Source organism: Ambystoma mexicanum, chromosome 12 (assembly GCF_040938575.1).
Source record: "Ambystoma mexicanum isolate Mex_15411 chromosome 12, UKY_AmexF1_1, whole genome shotgun sequence".
NCBI classification, from domain to species: Eukaryota; Metazoa; Chordata; class Amphibia; order Caudata; family Ambystomatidae; genus Ambystoma; species Ambystoma mexicanum.
This window is the reverse complement of record NC_090936.1, coordinates 152120554-152146166: the sequence shown is the minus strand read 5'-3', so window position 1 is coordinate 152146166 and position 25613 is coordinate 152120554. Positions and strand designations below refer to the sequence as shown.

Here is a 25613-nt window from a genome sequence, read left to right as displayed (position 1 = left end):
TTGAGTATTTTCAGAGGCCAAGCATAGGCAGTTGCTGTTGGCATTTGATCCAACCATATTTGGAGAGGGTTTTGTCATTAGAAATGGTCTTTTGTCATTGTTGTGCATCCAATTCCAATGTTGGAAATGTTTGTATGCTTCAAAATGTGTCGCTATGTAAGCAGAAAAGGTGCCTGCAATTCGAGTGGTAACAAGCATATACTTTATAAGATCGTGGAAGCCTGCATTCCATTCTGACCACAGCGCCTCTCCTGTAGATACCCATTTTTCTGCGGAATGTGCCCACAGGTACTCACTTGGACATCTTCTCACCTCGAATCCTCTCCTCCCCACCCACCCAAAGACACTCCGCTGCGCTTGCCCAGGTCCCTCCTTCCACACCGCCATTCCCTTGCCTTGATGTCTCACTCAGTCGGAGAAATAAAAAGGGACTCACCCATGAGCTCCCTTTTCTATTTCTGCTGCGGCCCTCGTCATTTTGCAGTTTTATTTAAGGGATTTTAGTGCATGTGGCATGGACAAAGTTGTTTTCCAATTTAAAAATGAAAAATGTGCATCCGGATTTCCTGTAGGGGTGCAAATACTATTTTCATTGCACTCCTCTCTGGCTATCAGGCCATTACCAGCCAGATAGGCTTGCCCATGGTCCTTGTTGGGAAGGGTGCAACCCCGTCCCACCCCCCCTAAGCGCTTTAAAGTAAAGCAAGCTGCATTCAAAGCACTATTATGGGCCCAGGGGAACGGTGGTAGGACCCCACCCCAATATAATCAGCCCACATAGTGTAACCCAGGGCACGAGCAAGACTGCCATTTTGTTTAGATGTTAGTGCATTTTGTGTAGATATTAGCAACGATAGTGAGGAGACGAGGCCTGACGGCCAATGTTTAATTTTACGACCTAGGCCCAAATTGCCAGATGAGGGAAATCTCCAGCCATGCCCGAGCTCCTATGAGGACAGCCCGCGCCCTCAACCGCCGTAGAGCTCATTCATTGTTCTAACAGTGTTGCAAAGATGTGTTTCTATTCGCAAGTAATGTGGCCTACAAGGCCGTGATCATAGGCCAGCACCTGGTGTGCATGTTGTCTCACACTGGCCAAAGCATGACCCAGCCCATCTCCAGGCGATCACGAGTTATAGCCCATATATTGGATTAAACCTCAAGAGCCTTGAATTCCATGGCACCAGGTGCCCTTTGATCACCAACCCCAAAGTAACAAGTTCTGAAATGTTCAAAGGGGACGGACATTGCCCGTCTTTGAATTACAATCACATGATTTGTATTGCAAGGTCCCGGGAGGTTAGCTCAGCGGCAACGTGCTTGCCTTGGAAGCAAGACAACACGAAGCAACACAGGTTCGATCCCCGGGTCCGCTCTTAGAAACCTTTGGGTATTTAAGAGCATTATAAATACAGACATTATAAATAAAGACAAAAAAAATACAATTGGGCAACTAAAAAAAGTCATTCCTGTAACAGCGCCTCGATGCCTGCGGGCTGTGTGAGCGCTTTAAAAATGCAAATAAAATAAGGTGTTGGGAGGGATACATTATAGTTCAAAACGAGGGTGAAGACCTTGGAACCGGATATCGTGGAGGGGAGTGAGTGAGTGAGTGAAGTGTGTGTGAAGATTAGAGGGCCAGTCTTAAAGTCTGCCCGGTGCAAAGTATGATGATAAAGTAGCATTGTGTTAGGAGTGTAGTTAAATTATTTGACCTTCGTCTGTGAGAAGATCTCTGCAGCACCCACATGATGGTTTTAACACAGTATGTCTGTCTTCCGATGACCTGGCATCCCTTATGGGGCAGGCGGATCTTGTATAGGCTCACACCAACCAGCCACGCAGGTTTTTTCTGTATGCATTGTCATAATGACGATGTCTCCTCTTAAGCCTCTGCTTGTAACCTCTTTCTGCAGAATGTTCTTCGCAGCAGAGTTATTTGCTGTTCCTCTCATCTGTGTGTGAGATTAAGACTTGTTATCCTTACAAGATCGACTTGGGCCTTTTTTCTCCAGTGGGTTGTATTTGTTCTGGTGCGAGCGTTCAGGGGCTTACCTTCATCCTTAACCCTGCAAATATAAAGGATGTCCAGACTGTCCCAATGTCCATGGTGAACAGGCCTACTGGACCAAAAACACTAGGCTTTACACATTCTATACAAAGATGCAATCTGTTACTACAAGGGGGTAGGTATGGTATTTGCTGTTGATTCAATTCAGGTAATGGTCATCAGGACAGGCTCACCTGCCTGGAAATGGCCTACTAGCCATAGGTTATTACTACTTGGGCCTTCACTAAGGGCTATCACATGCTAGTTAAGCCCGCCCCAAGTCATTTGCACTGTCAGCAACCCAGCCATGAATCTGGGGTACTAAAGGCCACTTCCTCTTTTTAAAAGGGAAAACCGCTTCATGCCACATTCTGTTAAACACAATCAAAGATGGTTATCTGGGAAATATCAAAGGGAACTCGCATGTGGGCCCCGAACACACTCAAGCCGCTCGTTCAGCAACACTCTATTCTTGTTAGCTTCCCACTTGGTGTCGCCCTGGTTGTTGGCGGGCTGTTGTGCATGTGTTCTGCTTTCGCCAATATCATGTGTAACAGAAATTGAGAACGCGAACGAAGACTGCCAAGCAACGCATTCTCTAGAGTTTGAGCAATTTATGTGCAGGAAGTTGCAATAGATTGTGAATCGTGATATTCCTTTGACTTCACATTGTCTAGAATTACACTTCTAATATGGTATTTTTTTAAAGTGTGAATGCACATGTGCTAATCTACAATACTTTAGGTTTTTGATCATCGGCTTACAATTTTTGGTATGGGGTGACTAGAGAACTCGAACCTCTTGCCAGAATTCCAAGCCACCAGCAATCTGCCAATAATTAATTTTAAGTGGCCCAAATGGCACTTTTACAAAGGGGTGCAAAATGGCATTTTGGTTTGGGCTTGGCATAAACGGCCAAGGTGCGGTACCCTCCATATGATTTCAAGACAGATCTCTTACTCCACTGTTAGGCCATTCCTACTTGATCTGGGGCAGGAAGTGGCAAGCATATTGAAATGCTTGTGCTCTGGCAGCAGTGTCTTTTAGTTTTTGTGATATCTGGGAGGTCATTGTGATGAACCCAGGTTATTTGTCTCCTCTCCCAAAGGGGAAGCCACCACTTTACGTCTGTGGAGGGGAGCCCGTTAAACTTTACATCCCCCTAGAGCACAGGACAAGCGGGATCTCCCTAGGGTGGCACCCTCCATTTTAGAGAACAGGCCATCCTTTAACATGGATGCTATCCTTCCTTGTTTTAGGAAGTCAATGTCTTTGTGGGCTATATGGTGATTGCACTGCAAGACCCCGCTGAATATTCATAGCGAAGTAGCTGGTGTGGTTTCTGACCCTTTACTATTTCCAACCTTGCATGAAACTTCATGAGCTGCAACCGCACAGAGTGGTCGATCAGCGTCTACTGGAACAGATGCCTATGTCCTGTACCAACGGGAAGCACCAAGAAGCCAGACAGTGTTTTTGCATCTGCTGATAAGATCTCGCCGGCACTGTCCGCCAACCCCTGTCCCCTCAAGGGATGCTGATGCAGCAAACCAGGTACGCCCTGCATCCAGGTATCTGGGAGGAGAGAGGACCGGCCCGGCTATACCTCGAAGGGGATGTAGAACCCGATAGCCCAATACGGGGCAAGAAGCCAAGTATCCCAAGAGGGACTGAAGTTCCAGATACCCCAATAGGGTGTGATAAGCCAGTGACCCCCAGGGCGGGAGAAAATCCCTCTGGCCCATAGTGGGCTGCAATCAAACTGACTCCAGGGTATGTGAAACCACATACCCCCAGTGGACCGGGTAGGAGCCAAAGAGGTTCTAAACTGAGCCAGAGGAGTCTTGGCTATTAAGTGAAATTTAAAGGAACTGTATTTCCTACAAGACTTTACTGCGTAGTGCAACAGAAGACCTAGATACGCAAACTATTCCTTTGTACATTGGGGCGGGAAGCCCTAAGGAAAGTGATTGAACATTTGTACTTCAACTGTAAATGGGTTGAAAAGCCAATGACATTTGCTGGTGATCACAGTGGAACCTTGCTGAGGGCAAACCGCTTTGTTTAATCCAGGGACAGTACAGTTGGAGCTAAAAACCAGCCAAGAGCATATCATTTGCTAAGAAGGCCATAGGATATTTATTCTGTTTTTAGGTTACCTGGTTTTGCTTTTTAGTGATGGGGCCAGGGATCAGTCTGGCTTAGATTTCTAGACAGCAAACACTTTTTTTTCCTTTCTTTTTTGTAAGACTAAGACATCCTGACACGCACACTTTTGAACTTTTTCTTTCTTTCAGCGGAAGGAACAGTAGCATAGGATTACTATAGGGGTTTGGCACTTAAATAACACATTTGGCACTTAAAATTAAACCTTCACCTTACAAATCACAATGAGTTATCGGTCTCTCGAGCCTGATTTACCATATCAACTAGTTGAAACATCAAATGCAGGCATAACAAATTCAAGATACTATCCAACCATAATAAAGTAACTCGCACCACATTCTATACGTACACACTACACACCAGGTATTACTCGGCAGGAGTCCAATCTTACCAATCAATGGCTAGTGGGGAGTGGCATTTTTCCCCCCTGTATGAATGTATATTCGTGTCTGTGACAATGAGTTACTATGCTAATGTAATTGAAACCTATTAAATAGGGTTTCCTCAAATCTAGTTTAAGTTGCATGGCTCTTTTTTTTTTTTAATTGCATTACTATATTTTCAGGTCTTGAAGCTGAAGAATGGGGTAAATTTCTCCACACCAAAAATAAGGTGAGTTTGTTCTACATTGTAAATAATTTGCCACTTTGTGTGCATGCACGCAGTATTATGATCCGATGTGTAGTAAAAACCTTGTCATGATTCCAGTGGGTCGAAACCTCTTTTGTGAAAGCTTTCCAATGGTTAGATTTGCTTAAAGAAGGATTAAAGGCATTTAATTATTTGATGAATTTCACAGTCCAATGCCCTTAACTTGCAGGTATTTAAATCTTGCTTGCTCGTTCAGAGCATCACGCTTCTAGTGTTGCCATTCTTTTCAATGTGTTTTATATTTGCTTTAGCTCTACTCTGAATTCGATGAAATACGGCAAGAGATCGAAAGTGAAACTGAGAGAATTTCTGGAAATAACAAGGTGAGAATTTCAATAATTTGTGGGATGCACAAGCTGGTGGAGTCTAATGCTGATTTATGTTCGAAAGTCTGCAAACTTGCATGACGGTCATAAAATGGGAGTTGCAATTTACTAGCCAGTAATCAAGTTACTCGCCCCTTAATTCTCCAGATGCACACATCAAACCATTTCTTGCTTGCCAGTGCATATTCTGAGGCCGGTGCATAGCATTACACAAGAACTATAAGCGCAAGGTTTAAATTTGATTGGTTCCAACATTCATAATTACATTTGTTTAAAACTTTGTATTCATAGGAATCGATAGTTCAGTCATTTTATCAAGCCACACTCAAAGTATCACTTTTTGACTTTCACTGAGATCAACTGGTGAGTGGGTCTGTGGAGTATTTTCTATTTTATTAGGATTATTCATGTACAGTACACTATAAGCCAAATGTTCCTTTTGGCTTCTGGTTAGAGCCCTTGATGAAAGGGCCAATTCTGCCATGTTCCTGGTATCTTTACAGGCTATTGGGCCAGAACATGAACCTCCATCTCTTAAGAGGCAAGCCCCCAAGACAGCCAGTAGGTGGGGGATCCAGTTGATGGAAGAGGTTTGTGAGGTGAAAACGATGCACTGCAAGGCAGACTGGAGAGATGACTGGCCCTGTAGAATGTCATTCACCCCCATGTGTGGTTTACTGGAGGATCACCTTCTTCGGCACCCACTTCCTCTTGGTGGGAGTGAGTTGAATCCTTTTCTTTTCCAAGACAGTGGTGCATGGATGCTCTTGTTTGTATTGAGGCAATCCTAGTAGTAACCTCCCTATTGCCCACCGCCGTTCCCCTTCTTAATCAGACAGTGGATTACACCACCTTTTTAGTATTGGTTGGTCTGGTGGCTGGCCTGGAAGGGGAAGGCTTGTCTCCTGCTGTTGGGAGCAGCCTGTAGCAATGTCACTGGCCTCCTGAGCAGCCCAATATGGTGGGACAGGATGTTTCCAGGAGATGGCTACTTCTTGGATTTTAGTTGGAAATTCTGAATTATTGCAAGGAAAACAGTTCATGGGACAGAGGCTAATTAATGCTTACTTTTGAGTCCTTCCCACTTCCTCCCTATGATTTTAGGCTGGTACCATTATTATCTTGGACCTGAAATATGGAAAGGAGTAATAACTGCATCCTTTTAGCAATGCCCTCTTACAATGAAAGATTATAATGGATACCTCCTGCGCACAGTACCACATAGGATTCAGCTTTAGAAAGGTAATGATGGGTCATGTCCATGCTGCTCTATGCACAGCAGTACCATCCTGCCACACCGAGAAAGAGTTGAGAGATCAGATGTGACCATGGGAATAGAATGGATTTGCTCATCATTTCAGGTACACCTTAAGGATGACTACCAACTGTTTACCTAGCCAGGTCGCTGCCAAAGTATGCCACTGACCTACCCAGTCTGTTTCCTCATTGTATCCTATGGGAAAAACTAGCCAAAATGGGGATCCAGGGTGGGTGGGTGGGGGGGGTGCTGCAGACGATCCAGTTGGTGTATGGTAATTCCTCAGCAACAATCCGATGTGCGGGTGGGAACAAATACTCGAGACCTAGTTACAAACGGGTTGGCCCCACTCGTATTTGGCCTGTTTCTTTAAGGCTTTAACTACCGTGATTCATCCACTAAGGCCATTCCAGCTGAGCTAAATAGCTTGTCCTATAGCGCATTGCTCTATGCTGATGACACAGCATTGATTGATCTCAGGGGAGATGGGGGCGGGGGGGGCGGGGTCTGCAGCAAAGCCTAAACTATGCTGAGCAGTTTTTTTAAAAACCTTACTGTACTAAACCTGTCAAACAAAAATTGTAACCTTCAGCAGAGGCAAAAGACGGGAAGTGGAGCATCAATCGGGAAAGAATAGAGTAGGTGACCTCCTACAGATACCTTGGGTGGGATAATCTATGCAAAGAATGGCAGATAGACTGACCATATAAATCGGGCAGTCAAGCAGTTGCAAATAGGTCTGAAGGGTCTCCAAAGGTTTTAGCTGTATGGGGGGAAAACACTCTACAACTATCTAGAAGTACTGAATCTCAAGACCAGAATGGCTGTACTATATGGAACTGACATATGGACATATGTGACTTGGGCAAAATTGGAGGTGGCGCACAATGTTGTCCTGAGGGAAGTGGCTGGGCTTTCACCAGGGACCCCCTGGTGCAGCACTGCCCCGTGGGTGCCAGTATGGCATGCCAGGCGCGTAGTAGTTGACTTCAGTACTTGCTGAATATTCATATAGTTGCTACAATCATTCCCAATGTATATAATGCCCTGGTGGAAATGACAAATTCCCCTCTAAGAGGCAAATGCACATGGCTCACAGAAGGGATAGCCGTGAAAGAAATATGGGGATATAAGTGATTTAAACTATTTACGCACTGTATCTAAAGGGCAAAGGAGGAGCGTGGTTTTGAGTTGCGCCAAGAAAGAGGACTGGGAGCACACGCAGGGACATTTTGTCAAAACTGTTGTATAGGGAGAACTGTGACAGGACAGTTAGAAATCTCATCACAAAAGTGAAATCGCACGAGTGTAGAAGAATAATCCTTATGGATATGGTTACATGTTCTACTGGTGCATTACAGGACCCGTGGCTGCAGACAGACAGGAAATGCCCATGTTGGCTGGCATTGACTGCGAATTGTCTGAATTTTTTGCTGTTATGTAAGGATAATATCAGGCCAAGGAAAAAATGGCTAAATTCACAATTTTGAAAGAATAAAGTGAGTAATTGTGTGGAAGCAATGAATTTAATAATGAATTCAATTGAGGTTTTTATGTATGATCTTGCCTTTTGTGAACGAGTCTGAGGGGGCAGATGAGCATTGTGTGATAGGACTCTATTTTATGAAATTTCCTTTTAATCTTTTATAACATGTATTTTCTTTTTGTGGTACTTTTTATAATATGTATTCATATACCGAATAAACATTGATTGACTGACCCAGTTGATAACAAACATGAACAAGATTAAATAAGAATCAACTTAGTTAAATGCAAAACCTCAGCTTCTTAAACGTACATAGCCACATCTTAACTGAAGAAATCTTTGACCAAAATGAGGTTGAACTCTAAAATGAATACGCTCTTTGTGGGATGGCATTCAGAAGTTAAAACGTTTGGTTTAGGAATTACTCCCCATTTACCATCCAAATAAAAAGAATACCACATATTGGTCATAATTAAATAGTTGTCAATGTTTTACTGGGGAAATTTGCAAAATTGCAGATTTTGTGCCTCTTGTATCCTCTCTTGAGTTGATGGGCACTAAATATGTTCTTGTGTTTGCTGAAATGTCATGCAAACCAGGTTTTGGCCTAGTTTGCATAACCATGAACAGGGAAATGAGCAGAAGAGATCAGCACAGTTGGTGTATTCTGCTTCTTTCTTTATAAGGTCGGTGGTTGGATGGCAGAGCATTTTGTGGCTCCATTTGAAATGAACAGTTGGGGGATCAGTTTGTCCTCTCGCTAGAGCTGCAACGTGGCAGTTGGGGCCATTTTTACTGAACGACATGGCTGATTATTTTGTAAAAGGTGCACAGATGTCTCCTTCACAACACATGAAACGGAAACCTAATTGATGCTCACCTTGGCAAGAACTGCCCTGATTTGAGGGGTCCATACTATGTTCATAATGGGCATCTTTGGCACTTGATGGGAGCCAGACACCAAATAAGGCTTGTGAGAATGTAGAATATGTATTGTGTGATCAGCAGCAAAGCACCCATATTTCAGAAAGCTACAAGTGACAAAGAAGCAATAGGAGTTTGAAGAACAGGCAGAGTAAAGCCAGTTACCCAGTAGTGTCCAGGTGTTGCAATGGGGGAAGGTATGAATTTGTTATATATGTGCCCAATGGTATTTTTGTTTCACACCTTTTTATGTACAGTATGCATTTTGTACCCCATTGAGATGGCTAGCTAGTCCACTACCAACATAGGGCGTAACTTCCTTTAGAAATAGTTGTGTGAACTATGGTTCTAGTATGTTCTTTTTGTACCATTCTGCAACTAAACTCTAGTAGGTTTGGTGCAGTATATGACTCTAATTCAATTTCTTTTATCATTTTGTAGTGGATTGTGAGGTTTTAAGGTGGTCTCCTTTCATATAATGTATTTGCTTTTTTTGTTCTTCTCCATAGGGCATCAGCTCCGAGCCCATACACCTAAAGGTTTTCTCTCCACATGTTGTCAACCTTACCCTTGTGGATTTACCAGGCCTAACTAAGGTAAGATGCGGGAACCCCTTTTTGTTGCCTAACATGCATTTCTTTTGGAATGGGGCAGAGATTCCAAATGCATTTAAATCCCTGCTTTTTAAAACGGCACATTTTTTTCAGTGACCAAATACACTTGCTATTCAATGCTGCTAGATGTTTGGTAACTTTCCTGAAGAGTTTGGAAACCTTGTCATGTGGTGATGAAAATGGCATTCCCGATTATTCTGGTTGCACAAAACCGGCATGCAAAATTGCCTGACAGATGATCTCGATTTTTAGAGGCAGCAGAGTCACGAGTGGGAGAAAGATTCAAAAACACTTGAGAGAATTTCCAACACATGGGAGGGAAAACAGTTCTGCAGCATGGGGTCTGGCATGGATTCACATGCTCATGAATATTCCCTGTCGTTGGGCCGGGAATCCTCAGTAAAAGAAAACGGTTTCACTGTCACTTACAAACTGTCTTTCTCCTCTAAAGCAATCACTGAGCTCTGGGTCGTACTGCCCCCAGCAAATGACTGCCCTCTCCCTAAGCCCCTCCTCGGGCAGCCATCTTCATATTTATACTGCAACGTTCAAGTGCTGGGAGTCCTCATGTTTTGCTCAGAGAGCTTTTCTAAGTTTTGCTCTTTTTTTCGATAAAAAGTTCCTATTTTTGTCAGCTTGTGTGCTCTTTCGCTCATTTGCCCGGCAAGCTGGGATCCATTTGCCGGGTTCTTTCAACACCCCTCAAGGGAAAGAATCGAAGAAGATTGTAGAAGGCTAGTGGGCCTACACCGCACACCGGACCATGTCGGAGGAGAAGGAGGGAGGCTTCCTCTTCAAGCTCTGCTCCAGCTGTGGATTGAGGAAAGTGTTTGTGGAGGACAAACGCTCCCAGTGATTCTGTCTCCATCCGGACATAGGGAAGCGGATTGTGAAATCTGCCTTGGTTTCTCCAATCGCACCGTCAGGAGCGTCGCAGTAGGTTGGCGGTGTGGCTCAACGCCAAGACTTTTACCCCGTGCAGCAAGCGGGGGCATGCCGCACCCAGGACTGGTTAGTCCGAGGAGCGGGCCTCTAAGCCCTTTGAGGACGCTCCCATCTGTGGTGGCCCAGGACAAGGCCAAGCACTGCGAGTCCGTTTCGGCCGAGCAAGCAGGTGCATGACGGGCAGGGCGTGCTCTTCTTAGCGGTCTTCCTCAGTCTCCAGTCATCGCTCCAGCCCCTCCTCGAAGAGGAAATTGGCTAACCCAGGGAAGTTACGGGAGAAGTTTGAGAGGACCAAGGCATAGGGAAAGGTGTCCGACCTGCCCCTGCTGGTGGCGGCTGCCCTCTCGAATGCGAAAGGGACTGACCCGGTCCAGTGGACCCTGACGGCACCCAGAGTAGTCCTCCCCCGAGTCGGGAGGCCTCATCCAAGCCGGTGGAGAAAACGCCAGAGAAGAGGATGCCATCCCTAAGCCTGAGACTGACCCCTCAGGACGCAAAAAGGGCGTGTGGAGGGGAGAGGGTGGAGGCCTCAAACTGTGCTCCAGTACAGATATTTCTTCCTCGGACGAGGAGGACCTGGTGTCTGTTCACACGGGCGATGGAAGTGCTGAGGGAGACGATGGCGGTATGCCGACGTGGGCGCTGGGCCCTGCAAGTCTATTCCCCCCGGCCCCCCCCCCCCCCGAGGGACGTATCACTGGAAATCCTTTCAACTCTCCACACACTGGTGTGGGAGATCCAGAAGAGGATGCCGATGGCACCAGTGGCACTGGGCCTGCCGCTGGCGAAGAAGAGAAAACGGCAACCTATGCCGCCTCATGTACCCGTACCTCAACGACTGGCTCATCTTGCCATCGAACACACGGGGAGGACCATCCCGCTGCTGATGGATCTGGGTTTCTCTGTGAACTATCCAAAGTCCTGCTTCAGTCCATCGCAGAACGTGCTGTTCCTGGGGGCCAAGTTCAACACGGTCTTCTGCCTGGTGGCCCCCTCGGAGGAAAGGATAGCAGCCGTGCCTGGCAAGGTGCAACGGCTGTTGTCACTGAAGACCACCACGGTGCGGACCATCAAGTCGCTGCTCGGCATGTCATTGTACATTTACTTGATACGACTGCAGGTTGCGGATGCGACCCCCTTCAGGAGTTCCTGGAGGTTCTGTGGATCCAGGTGTCCGGAAGGTTCGCAGTCAAGATTGTTCTCAATGAGGAATTCTGTTGAGCGAAAGGTGGTGGGGGCTGCGCTCCAACATCGCCGGGGCACTGACTTCCAGAGCCCCCTGTACCATGAGACGATCACCAAGGACGCTTCCCTGGAGGGCTGGGGAGCCCACACTGGACGTCTTCACGCCAGGGCCCTGTGGCTGCCGGAGGAGAAGGGATCTCCGCATCAATGTCCTGGAGCTGCAGGCAGTGTTCTGGGCTGCCAAGTTGTTTCTTCCGTCCCTCAAGGGCAAGGTGGTAAGGGTCTTCATGGACAATACCACCACAATGTTCTAAATCAGGAAGCAGGAGGGTGGGGGGGCACCAGATCCCCAGCACTCTCCAGAGAGGCGCAGGACTTGTGGCACTTAGCCGTCGCCCAAGGGATGTTCCTCATTCCTTTTCACCTGGCATGAGTCAAGAACACCATTGCAGACTCCCTCAGCAGGAAGCTACACTTTTGCCATGAGTGGGAACTTCGACATAAAGAGGACACTCTTCCTAAGATGAGGCAGACCCCAGATCAATCTGTTTGCCATGGCAACGAACGCCAAGTGCCAGAGATTCACCAGCAGGTTCCACCAGCCGAGGAGCCTGGGGGACACGTTTTCCTTCCTGTTGGACGGCCTGTTCCTGTACGCTTTTCCTCCATTGCCTCTCCTGCTGCAAGTCATCAATCAACTCCAACGGTGCCAGTGCAGGATGATCCTCGTCGCCCTGGCGTGGCCGAGGCAGATTTGGTATCCGGATCTTCTCAGCCTGTCAACGTCACCCCTGGTCGAGCTGCAGGTGGTTGGGGGATCTGCTTGCCCGGGAAGGAGACACAATCCTACACCACGACCCAGGGTCACTGAACCTGAAGGCTTGGCTCCTGCAGCCTTAAGAGTTTGGAGGGTACGAGCTGCCGGTGGACTGCAGGGAGGTCCTTGCCAGGGCCAGAGCGTCGCCTACTCTTAAGTGCAACAGGCACAAGTGGAAACCTTTCGCAACGTGTTGTTGGACGCAGAAGATCAATCCTGTGAGGGTCGCGGCCCCGCAGATTCCTCCGTACTTCTTCAAAGTGCATCTGGTGGCTATCTCCCACTACACCAGGTCTCCAGGACGGTCTTCTCATTGGTGCCATCGTCTCGTTAAGGAGTTTCTCAAAGGACTGTTTTGATTGTTCCCGCTAGTGAAGGCACCTGTCCTGGCGTGGGAACTCAACATGGTGCTGACCGGTTTATGGGGCGCTCCCTTCAAGCCTATGCATCAGGCCCTCTCTCGTTCTGCTTGTGGAAGACCGCTTTCCTCATGGTCATCACCCTCTGCCAGGAGGGTAGGTGAGATCCAGGCTCTATCCTGCAAACCGCCTTATCTGAATTTTCAAGACACTAAGGTGGTGCTCCGGATGCCCCCTTCCTTCTTGCGAAAGGTTCTGTCGGAATTCCACCTCAACGAGCCTTTGATGTTACCTGTGTTCTTTATGAAACATTCGTCGCCGATTGAAATGACTTTGCACTCGCTGGATGTAGCTTGTGCTCTTAAGTTCTATGTGGCACACAGTTTCAGGACGACATCTCAACTGTTTGTGAACTTTGGTCCTGTGAACCATGGGAAGGCTTTGTCTGAGGATTCCATCTCCAGGTGGCTCTCTAGCTGTATCACACAAATCGGTTGGCAAACCAACCGCTGGCCGGCTGTCCCAGAGCCCATTCCACCAGAGCAATCGCTGCGACAACGGCATTCCTGTCTGGTGTGCCCCTGCTGGACATCTGCAGGGCTTCTACGTGTAGGTCCACGCACACCTTCACAAGATTCGACGTATTCCATATCTATGACAGGTAATCACCACAGCTGTGCTGCTTCAGAAACTTTTTCGTACGTCGATGCGCCGTCGTCGAGGACCTCCTCCGACGTCATCCGATGTGATATGTAGGACACACGACGCCCGTAGCCTCAGTTCTGTTTTTTTCCGCGAACGTGTTGCTTCGTGAATCTCGGTTAATGCCTCGACTCTTTGGAGTTCTGTTCTTCTCGGTTCTTAGAACCTGTTCGTTTTGGTGAGAAAATCCTTTGTGTGAAGATGTCTTCTACTTCGTCTTCGACCCCGCGTCCGGGCTTCAAGAAGTGCGGGGAGTGGGGGTCCAAGATGTCGGTGACTGACTCGCACGACGCCTGCCTCTGGTGCCTCGGGGAGGCCCACGACACGGATGACTGCATCGACTGCCAGTCGCTCACGTCCAAAGCCTTACGAGAACGTAAGAAGTTGTCGGTAGGTCGGGTGGCCAAGCCCTGGAAGTCAAAGTCTGCGGGACTTTCGACGGATGATTCGAGAGGTGACTCTCTGCGTCATCGTCGGAAGTCTCGTGGGTCTCCTTCTAGGAGTCGGTCTCGCCACTCCTCGGCCTCTTCGAGGCATTCTCGGAAGCGCAAACAGCGGTCCTCTTCTGAAGACTCTGCCCGGCACTTCGCTTACCCCACCAGCCGTGCGACGCCAGAGGAATGGGCTTCCTTCGGGTAGAAAATGCTGGCGATTCTCGAGTCGCAGGGTACTAAGCCGTCCGCGCCCCCGAGTGGGGTCGGCCGTGAGAGGTCGAGACACCGCTCGCAAGAGTGGTCGGCACGAGTCACGGGAGAGGTCCCGTTCGGACAAGGGCACTCGTTCTCAACGTACCCGTTCCAGGTCCCGGTCCTCGACGCGTTCGAGACCGTGTGCTCCTGTGATGTCTTTGAGGAAGACATCGACGTCTGAGGCGTCGAGGGCGTCGACAGGCTTTCTCGAGGCTCCGAGGAAGTCGAAGCAGTCAACGCTCAGGTCGTCGAAGGACACGCACAGAGCTCCGGCTTCGAGGACTGTGTCGACGCTGTCGATGCTGGCGGCGCTGCATCTGACGTCGACGCCGATTTACTCGACGCCGATGCCTGTTCTCTCGACGCCGGCGCCGATTCACTCGCCGCCTTCGAGGCCTGGGTGTCGGCGGTACCCCGTGGCACGGGGGAACCCCCTAGGAAGGCTCTGGTTAAGAGCAAGCAGTCTCGGGTGCCTTCTTTTCGCCACCTGGAATATATTTCGGAGGTGGATGAGGATTCTGATGGCCTGGTTCCTAGTCAGGTTCCAGATGAAATGGTCTCAGGCCATAGTCAGTTTGACGATTTGAGGCAGTCACTGCATGATGCCAGTGGACTGGACACCTCTCCGGAGGTGGAGTTTTGTAGGCCTGAGCCTGGCTCTCATGCCGATTCCTCCTACCGGCGCCTTATGGCTAGGGTTTCCGAGTACTTGGGATGGTCTGCTCCCCCAGGGGAGTTTTTGCAGGATGATCTCATGGACATCCTTGATGTTGGTCCCCCAACTGACCCGGTACTGCCGTTTCATATGGCTCTACAGAGAAGGGTGGCGGCGGCTTGGACTGCTCCGGAGAGTCTCCCGGCGGTGGGCAGGTCCTTGTAGCGAAAATACTGTCCAACCAGTAGCGACCCCTGCTACTTGACCAGGCACCCCACTCCGGAGAGTTTGGTGGTGCAGGCGGCTACGGCCCCGGCAAAGCAGGCGTCATACCCTACCATCCCTCCTGATAGGGACGACAAACGTTTTGATGGCTGGGCGAAGAAAGTGTTTTTCTTCTGGTGGTATGGCGCTTCAGGCGGCCAACTCCATTTGTGCCTTGTCTCGTTTCACACACACTCGGTGGAACTGTGTTGCGTTAGCGGCTGAACATATTCCCGAAGGGGACGAACGGGATGGTTTCCTTGCTATGGTCCAGGATGGTAAGGATGCCATGTGTGAGTCCGTTCAGTCGGGTTTGGACATGGCTGAATGCGTCAGCAGGTCCATGGCGGCGAGCACCGTGATACGCAGGTTTGCGTGGTTGTGGAAGTCGGGGTTTGCTCCTGATGTGCAGTCCCGGCTCCTCAACATGCCCTTTGACGGTGAACACCTTTTTGGCAGCAAAGCTGACGAGAGCCTTGAGAGGTTGCAGACCTCCAAAGCTGCAGCGAAGTCGTTGGGCGCTGCAGTTCGCCAACCTCTGCCTTTTCGTTTTAGGGGACAACAATGGAGGGGTGGTTCCTTTTGCTATTACTCGTCCTTCAGTAAAGCGAGAGGAGCTGGCAGTCAGAGGCCAGCGCAGGGTACCAGAGGTGGACGACAGGGTACCTGTGGTGCTAAGGCTGCTCGGGCAGTTGCCTCTTTGCCCTCGGGTAACGCCGCAGCCGCTACCACTCAGTCATGAGGCCATGTCCCATGGTTCGCCGGTTGGGGGAAGGCTGGCGCAGCATCTTGTAGAGTGGCGTGCCATTACTTCAGATGTGTGGGTTCTGGAGATCATAACCCACTGCTACTGTCTTCCCTTTCGGCAGAGGCCTCGCGACAATCCACCGGGGAACCTCTTTGCAGAGTACGGATCCGCTCCTTGTGCAGGAAATTCAAGCCCTGCTGGAGAAAGGCACCATGGAACTGGTGCCTGTAGCGTAGAGGAACAAGGGATGGTATTCCCCTTATTTTTTGATTTCAAAGAAAGATGGGGGATTGAGACCCATCATGGACTTGCGCGGTTTGAACAAACTCCTCAGGAAGGACAAGTTCAAGATGGTTACTCTCTCTCGTCCTCCAGGCCATTCAGCTTGGACTGGTTGGTGTCTCTCGACCTCAAGGATGCTTACTTCCATGTGCCGATCCATCCCAAGCACAAGAAGTAACTGAGGTTCGCAGTTGGTGACTCGCACTTTCAGTTTCGGGTCATGCCGTTCGGATTGACCTCCGCCCCGAGGGTTTTTACCAAGCTCATGGTGATGGTGGCAGCGCATCTCAGGCAAGGGGAGATTCACGTCTACCCCTACCTTGACGATTGGTTGATCAGGGGGAGCTCTCCCGAGCAAGTCCTGGATCATCTGTCCGTCACCTGCCACTCCCTTCACAGGCTGGGCTTCTCCCTCAATTTAAAGAAGTCCCATTTGACGTCAACACAGCGGCTCCAGTACATCGGATCAGTGCTCGACACTTCCCTGGGGCAGTGTTTTCCTCCCCAGGTGAGGGCTCTTCACATTCAGCAGATGGTGCACAAGTTTCAGCATGCCCAGACGCTCCCAGCGTTTGAGTTTTTGAGGTTGCTCGGCCTCATGGCATCCTGCATTCTTCTGGTGCCAGAGGCTCGCCTGCGGATGAGATCTTTGCAGTGGGCACTCAAGATGCAATGGTCGCAGGCCTCAGGCAGGATGTCGAACCCGGTTCAGGTGCCGCCCTCGGTCGCCCAGGACCTTCTGTGGTGGGCCGTTGAAGGCAACTTGATGAAGGGGGGGCTCCATTTTGGCTTCCCTGGCCGGAGGTGACGATCGCGACGGATGCATCCCTCACGGGATGGGGAGCTCATGCCAACGAGCTGACAGTCAGCGGTCGTTGGTCTCCGTCGGAGTCCAGTCTCCATATCAATCTGTTGGAGCTGAGGGCCGTCAGGCTAGCCCTGAAGGCTTTTCTGCTGACTGTGCGAGGAAAGAATGTCCTGATCCTGACGGACAACACAGTGGCCATGCACTACCTCAACAAAAGGGGGGGGGGCAGGGTCACTTCCTCTGTGCAGGGAGGCGATGCAGCTCGAGTTCTGGGCCATCCAGCAGGAAGTTTCGATCTCGGCAGTTCATCTGGCCGGGGATGAAAACGTGACGGCAGACGCTCTGAGCAGGCAGAGCACGATCTCTCACGAGTGGGAGTTGGCTCAGGAGATTCTCCTGGAGATCTTCGCCCTTTGGGGGACCCCTCAAGTGGATCTATTCGCCTCCAGTGTCAACCGGAAGTGCGAGAGGTTCTGCTCGCGGGAATTTCCTCCAAAAGGAGCCTTAGGAGACACGTTCGTGGTGGAGTGGTCATTCCCGCTGCTGTATGCGTTTCCTCCAGTCCCCGTCATCCCGCAAGTGCTGCAGAGGTTACGGAAGTTCGGTTCCCGGATGATCCTCATTGCTCCGGCGTGGGTTCGGAGGACGTGATACCCGGACCTTCTCGACTTGTCCATCTACCCTCCATGTCGTCTTCCCTACCGAGACGATCTTCTCGCATGGGAGGGGGGGGGTCAGGTTCTCCATCCAGAGGTCAGATCCCTCAACCTTCACGCTTGGCTTCTGAAAGGTTGAGGTATAAGGATTGGGACCTCCCTGAAGACGTGATGGAGGTGTTGCTCTCGGCCCGACGGCCAGCAACAAAGTCTCTGTACTGTTGCCGTAAGTTCTGCGACTGGTGCAGATTTCAGAATGTGGATCCTTTTGCATGTGACATCCCCATGGTTCTGTCCTTTTTACTTTCTTTGGCCCACAGGGGCTTGCAAGTGGGTACCATTAAAGGTTACCTGGCGGCGCTGTCCATCTTTAAGCGTTCGTCTGAAGAGTGTTCCTACTGTAAAATCCCTTTAATTTCAGTTTTTGAAAGGGCTCACTAATGTGTTCCCTCCGTCACCTTTCCTGGTGCCCGGTTGGGATTTGAACCTTGTTCTTAAGTTTCTTATGGGTGCTCCGTTTGAGCCTTGGCATTCTTCCCCTGTGAGGCTGTTAACTCTGAAAACTGTGTTTTTGGTTGCGGTTACTTCCGCTTGCAGAGTGAGTTTCAGGCACTTTCAGTTAAGCCACCCTTCACTGTATTTCGCAAGGACAGGGTTGTCCTTAGAGTTCGTCCTTCTTTTCTTCCGAAGTTGGTTTCGGAATTTCATTTGGCCCAGAAGGTTTTTCTTCCGGCATTCGGTCCTCCTCCGCACCCTGGTAAGGAAGAGGAGAGGCTCCATAGGCTTGATCCTAGGAGAGCTTTAAGCTTTTATGTTTCACGCATGTCCCGGGTCAGAGTGGACGATCAACTCTCTATTGGTTACGCTAGAAAGGGTTTGGGACAGGCTGTGACGAAACAGACTTTGTCTCGCTGGATTATTTTGGCCATCTCGGAGTGTTACCGCTTGGCGGGTAAGGACCCGCCGGCTGGCTTGCGGGCCCATTCTACCAGGGGTATGGCTGCATCTACTGCCCTGCAGAGGGGTGTTCCTATTCGCAACATCTGTGATGCAGCCACCTGGGCTTCAGTACATACATTTGTACGTCACTATTCCCTCGATTCCATCCGAGGACAGGATCTGGCCTTTGGCAAGGCAGTCCTTTGCTCTATTTGATTGGCAATTCTAAATTTTGATTCTAAATTCTTTCCCTCCTCCTTGCTCTGGTACTGCTTTGGGAGTCTGTCATAGATATGGAATATGTCGGAGGACCCAATCCCCTCGAAGAACAAGTTACTTTCTTACCTGGTAACGTTCTTTCGATGGGATGGTCCGACGACGTATTCCATATCGCTCCCTCCCTGCCTTCCCCGCTGCAGAATTTCTTTTGCGATTACAGCTTACGTTCCGCAAGGCTTTGTGTCTGACTGGCAGTTGACTAATGTCACACGTTCTGGGGGAAAAAACTACAACTGAGGCTACGGGCGTCGTGTGTCCTAGTTATCACATCGGATGAGGTCGGACGTCGGAGGAGGTCCTCGGCGCATCGACGTCATCGACGCAGGACGCAGACGCCGAAAAGTTTCTGCAGCAGCACAGCTGTGGTGATTACCTGTCATAGATATGGAATACGTCGTCGGACCATCCCATCGAAACAACTTTATCAGGTAGGAAAGTAACTTGTTCTTCTACTGCATCGGCAGGGATTCCAGAGAGGAGTCCAGGCTCGGCAAAGCAGTGCTATGCAACATGTTCGCTTGAAGGTGAGCCTGTTCCGGAGGTAAGAGTAATTGCTTCTGTTGAGCTTTGCCACCTCCTGTGGTTGTGTACTGTTGCACTGCTATGTATTTATTCATGAGCATGTGAATCCATGCCAGACCTCATGCTGGAGCAGGAACAAGTTACTTACATGTAACTAATGTTCTCCAGCATGGATTTGCATGCGAACCCTCCTGCTGTTCCCTCTGTGGCTCTTGGTCATACTGCCACTTTACGTGCTTATCAAATCTGAAGATGGCTGCCAGAGGAGGGGCTTAGGGAGAGGGCAGTCATTGGCTGGGGGTAGTATGACCCATACCTCAGTGATTGTTTTAGAGGAGAAAGACAGTTTGTAAGTGAAACTGTTTTTTTTAATTTTAGAGGATTCCCGTCTTGATGGGGAATATTCATGAGCATGTGAATCCATGCCAGGCTCCTGCTGGAGAACAATAGTTACAGGTAAGTATCTTGTTCCTCCTATCTTTTGACAACAAGAGAAAATGCAAAATGCCATGTTTTCACCTCACGATAATCACAGCAGGGGGTCATCGGTCGATGCTGTATGAATCTTATGGTCCATGTTGTATGCTTCTGCTTTACCGCCAGCACGACTGAAGCACTCATTTTGCTCCCCACCAATCTTTTGTGGGCAAAGAACAACATTTGTTTATCGACTAAAATGGTGAGCAACAATCGTACTGGCAAGGTCTGCTTTCAGATCGCAAAATTATTGTAACCCATACTATATCTGTAGTAACCTGTTCCATTTGTGATATTAAGTATACTGTGCAGCAAGTAACAGGAAATCTAGGCTAGGGGGATTTGTACCTTGCTGTTAAATTAATTTTTTTATTACGTTTGTGTTCATAGGGAATGGATTTAAAACACCCTGCACTATGCGCAGGTCATAGTGTATTAGTAAGTGAAGTCTATATTTTGCTTAAGTTAAGCTGAATAAATAACTAAAATAGTAAATCAAGAAGGTACATGATGTGTTTATCTATATATTCCCTAATCCATAATGATTATCAATTGTCAGCATGTATACAGTAGATTCTTACACATTACCACATTTTACTATATACAGTGCAGTTGTCTGTTCATACACTTCAGTCAACATCTCTACATATACTGTATCCTAGTACTCGCACAAAGGAATACCCATCATATTTCCTGAAGATCAAATAGTACAAATTAGTATGCTGCATGTGTGCAGTTTAGTGGCTGCCCATCTCCAAGCATCCTAATTGTGTGTTCGACTGGATTGTGTCCTCCCACGTATTCCTCATATTTGATAATCCAGTCTGTTTGCTTTGGATTTTTTTTTGTAGCATCGGGCTCAGTGCGGCATGTAGTCATGGTCCTAGACGGCCTCCGTCCTGACCTCAACCATGACGTCGACACTGGTGTAAGTAGCATGCGCGTTGACCATTGTCTCAGTTCTGTTTTTCCACATGCCAGCAAGGTTTGGACGGTTCTTCGCCTCAGCGATATCTAACTGTTTCTTCAGTCGAAGTCGAATGATGACGATACGGAAGACTGGATTCAAGCAGTGCTCCCATTGTGCAGCGAAAAAATGTCCATAACGAACCATCATCAAATCTGTTTGTGGTGCCTAGGGTTGGACCACAGAGTTGATGACTGCGGACCCTGTCACTCAATGACTGTAAAGGCTTTGAGAGAGGAAGCGGAAACTTGTGGCAGGTACGCGCCCTTCAAAATCCCCTTCTGTTACACCCTTGAAAAGGACTTCGGAAGAAGCGAAGTCATAGATCCGTCATCTTCATCCTCCTCTCTTGACAGAATAAGCACCTTCCCAAGTAAATTGGCATCACCTGCTGACTGGGAAAGATTTAGTGGGAAAATGCTGGTGGTCTTTCAAAGGGCATCTCCGAGTGCGGCTCCGAAATAGCATAAGAGAACATCCAAGTCTACCGTGTCTGACGAGACTGGCAGGATGCCTGTTGGATCCACCACCCGCATGCCATCGAGCCTGGGAGGTACGGCTCCTCGACATGTGTCGTAGGAGTCTTCAAAACACATGCAGACGTCGAAAGCGTCATCCCTGTCTACTGATGAGATGCATACCTGGCCCCTCCAAGCCCCCGTCAAAGCATCTATCGAAGTCTGCAAGACCGCCAATGCCATGGGCGCCTTCGAAGATTTTGAAACCTGTGGTCGAGGCATTCGAATTCTTTTAAGCCTATACCAAAATCTGATTTTGTCAGGTCCGTGGGATCCATTTCTGAAGAGGATCAAGATGCACCTTTTGGCTATGTATATAGTACACCTAATGTACCTGGTCTGTGAATAATCCAGAATGTAGAATCTGACTTTAAAGGAGGCGAGTGGGCTAGACACTTTGCCTGAAACTGACTTGGCCAACCCAGAGGTGTCTGGTCATTCTGACCCTTCTTACAGGGCAGTGATCAGTAAATTCACTCAGTATCTAGGCAACCGATGGCTATATTAGAAAAGGATGATCTCACCCTCGACAGTGGACCCCCTAAAGTATTGCCCTTTCATGTGGCCTTGAGGACCAAGAGTATTGCTGAACTGTTTAAGACAGACCCCACACCGGCAGTGAATAAATATTTCACAAAGAAATATAAAAGTGCCTCTATTGATCCAGGATTCTTAACCAGGCATACTTAACCAGAAAGTCTGGTGGTGTAGGCAGCAGCTTCCTACTCAAAGGCTATGGTCTACCCATCTATCCCACCAGATGGGGATGATAACCAAAGTGATACTGTGAGTCTAGAAACGACACTAACCAAGTATAGAAGGTATATTATGTTGGCCGAAAACCAATCGCATCAGATGCCCTACACCGCCGACAAGGAATCGTCAGTATAACAGTAGGATGTCCATTTTGTGTAACATCTGCCATTTGCTTTCTCTTTCTTTCTATTAAACGCTTTGCAAAATATATTTTATTCTAAAAGCTCATACAGTGCAAGGCCACAGTCTACATGTTGAGAGATCGGCCCAGACAGAAATGCCAAACCGTACAGAAATACATTGTTTTCCTCCCTCAAAAGTCCTTGAAGGCGAGCAAAGGGGCATTTAATCAGCGGCCCAGGAGCCGGCTGATCTCGCTAAAACTAAAGGAACAGGCCGTTAAACATGAATTATACTTTTCCAGCACCCCCCTCCTCCCCCCCCTTTGGGGCTCTTCTTAGAGTAGACTGACCTCTAGTTCACAAATAAAAACCAGTAGATAACACGCTTTGGAATGTCTCTCCCACAAACACAGTATCCTTGCCGAACAAGTGTCTTTTGTTCTTCATAACAAAGAACTATGGCTGCAAGCTGCAAATTGCAACTGTTGCTAAACCAGTGTAATAGATTGAGAAAGAAACGTGTCATAATGTGTCATATTTGTCATTGTCAATTATCGAACCCTAGCTCGAAGATACATTATGGGCGGGTTTGACGTGTCACAAAAAGATTGTATGATTGCATATATATATATATATATATATATATATATATATATATATATATATATATATATATTTTTTTTTTTCCTGAGGCTTGTGGAATCAGCTTAGATCACATGCTGTGCATAGGCCGACATCTAGTGGAAGCTGCGTAATATTAGTTTGTTTTTCGAAACTCAAATGGGCGTCGACACAGGGCGTGCCAGTAATACTATCCCTAGTGTGACGTCCACTGTACCCATGATCCCTCATGCGTCTAGGACCCTCAGATTGTTTTTTTCCGCCATGCTGGTCGGAAGCACTGAGCGGAGTTCCCTGACTTAGTCAGATTTTGCAAATATTGTTATATATTTCCCCGTTTATTCCACCTATACGTCGAGTCTCCGAACATCGACACTCGACGCCGGATCGGAGAAAATTCAACCGTCGGACTACAGCAATGGATTTGGGCCTCGGAAGGATTTCTGGCCTCGGCCCGGGCCTCGGAAGTCCTCTGGGCTCGGCCCTGCAAGTAGGGAGAGTGGGGGGTGGCACATATCCTACACTCTGATTAATATAGGTGCATTACTTCTATTCCTACACTCCCAGCCCGCTGCCACAGGGTACGTATGGAGGGTACCCCATTTCAATTTTGCCTCATGTGCAACCGCAAGTATCCTTGGGTTGACAGACACGCCACGTGTAACCTCTGCTTGCCGAGGGACCACCCCGAGGCGAATTGCAGAGCGTGCAGTCGGTTTAAACCGAAGACCCTTAAGGACCGTTCGACAAAGCGTTGGGCCCACCACGCCAGGTGACAAGAGGCCATGGCCGCGGAGGGTGCCTTCAGCGATGGCAGCGACGCTGTACTTTCGGATGGCGAGGGGGCAATGTGGCGTCGATGGACAGCCAAGCGCAAGTCCCTGACCTCGGAAGTTGTCCGGCAGGGCAGCTATGGGGAAGACCCCTGGCGACACGAGTGCTACCCACACCACTTCCAGCAAACAAAGGTCCAACCGAGACTCGACGCACACGTCGTGTTCTCAGAAAGAGGCACGTAGAGAACGGTCCACTGAGTCAGTGTCCCCTGGGCGTTCGCGTTCGCCACATGACACCAGGCAACCCTCCACTGTTGCTAAGAGTGCCTCGCTCCCCTTAGTGACTGAGGTTCGGTCGTCGGAAGACGACGCCGACCTCTACCCCCAGGCCGCACTCCAGGAGTCGGCGTCTGCAGGCAGCGCGAAGGCTGCTACCGAATCCCTTACTCTCCAGGGACAGGGACGCTACCCCCGAATTTCGGCCCCAGGCATCGAAAAGCCCTGACAGGGCCCAAAAATCAGGGGAACGCTCTTCCACCTACGGGGAGGGGGGAAACAACAAAGTAAGCAGTCCCAGCCTACTTACACTCCTAAACTACATTCTACTCCACCTAAACAGACGGACAAGTCTCAGTCTCTTGTCCTTAAGGCCCCCTCTTGAGGCCAGTAGGTCTAGTCAGGATAAAACAGGGAAAGCACTCCAGGAAAGAGTTATTCCCTGTTCAAGGGAATGGTCCAGTGATGACATAGACGGAGTAATGTCAAGGATGTCATCATTGGCATATTTCTACACCAAAAACCCGGAACACTTTCTCTCTTATACCCCAGAAGGGTCAACTCCCTCAGGCTCTAAGGATCCAATACCCCCAAGTAAGAAGTCCCGCGGTGAAGCACCAACTGTCTTCAGACCCCTTCTACAGACAGCCCTATTCTCAATATCAGCAAGATCCATCCTTTGGTGAGGATCCAGAAGTGGGCATGTTCGAAGAACAAACTGGGACAGGCTATTATGAGGATGATGAGGACCAGGAGGAGGAGGAGGAGGAGGAGGAGGAGGAGGAGGAGGAGGACGAGGACGACCCAGATACATACAGGGTAGATTCCCCGGTAGAGAAAGAGCCCGCGGTTACCGACTCCCCTGTCAACAACCAGCCTCTCCTTAATGAGGTCCTGTCCAGAGCGGCACAGCACTTCCACATTGACACCCAAGGTGCTCGGGAAGAGAGGGACTTTGCAGAGGAGTTGGTGGGAGAAAAGAGACCTGTTTCTCAGGCCATCCCTATCTTTAAGTCAACACAAAGGAGGATAGACCCTTCCCTTGTTAACCCTCAATCTCACTAGGGCAGTAAACCCCAGAATTGTAAAGCTTCTCAGGGCAGCCCAATCTGACCCACTGTACATAAGGGGACATCTCAAACCGGACTCCCTGGTTGTTACAAACACCCGTAAGAGGGCGGGAACACCCTTATCGTCCAAAGCTCCCCCCGACAAGGAGAGCAAGAAGATTTATGGCTTGGGCAGCAAAGTAGCCTCCACTTCTGGCTACCACGCAAGGATTGCCAACTCCACCACCCTGCTCGCTAGTTACAACTGCCACCAGTGGGAAATCGTCGCGGCTCTCATAGACTCCGCCCCAGAACCCTTAAAAAGCCAATTGGCACGAGTTTCGGCAGAGGGGAGATCCGTGTCAGGTTGCATTTTAAAATCAACCTCTGATGCCGCGGATAACGGTGGCAGATTAATTGCTGAAAGCACGGTCATCAAGAGGCATGCTTGGCTACGGCAGTCTGGTTTCAAGGCCGAGACCCAAGCATCATTGATAGATAAGCCGGTGGAGCCGGATCTATTGTTTAGAAAGGCGGTTGAGGACGCTCTGAAGAATGCCAAGGATGAGTACGAGACACTCAAGTGCCTAGGGCAACTAACCAACAAACCCCCTAACCAGAGAGGGAATGGCAATTTTCGTCGGCCTCGCGGACAAAACTCCCAAAGAGGCTCAAACTATTCCCAAGGCCAGGGTACTACATGGAACACTAACCAGCAGTCTACCC

General features: G+C 49.0%; 1 protein-coding gene across 4 annotated transcripts in view; it reads left to right on the top strand.

Moving 5' to 3' along the window:
- Positions 1-25613, top strand: part of DNM1L (dynamin 1 like) — a 1039542-nt gene that overhangs the window by 196819 nt on the left and 817110 nt on the right. For all 4 annotated transcript variants that reach the window (XM_069628197.1, XM_069628195.1, XM_069628196.1 and 1 more), the window contains 3 exons: positions 4782-4828; positions 5119-5190; positions 9371-9457. In XM_069628197.1, the coding sequence (XP_069484298.1) occupies positions 4782-4828; positions 5119-5190; positions 9371-9457 (206 nt within the window). The remainder of the gene's footprint in view (positions 1-4781; positions 4829-5118; positions 5191-9370; positions 9458-25613) is intronic.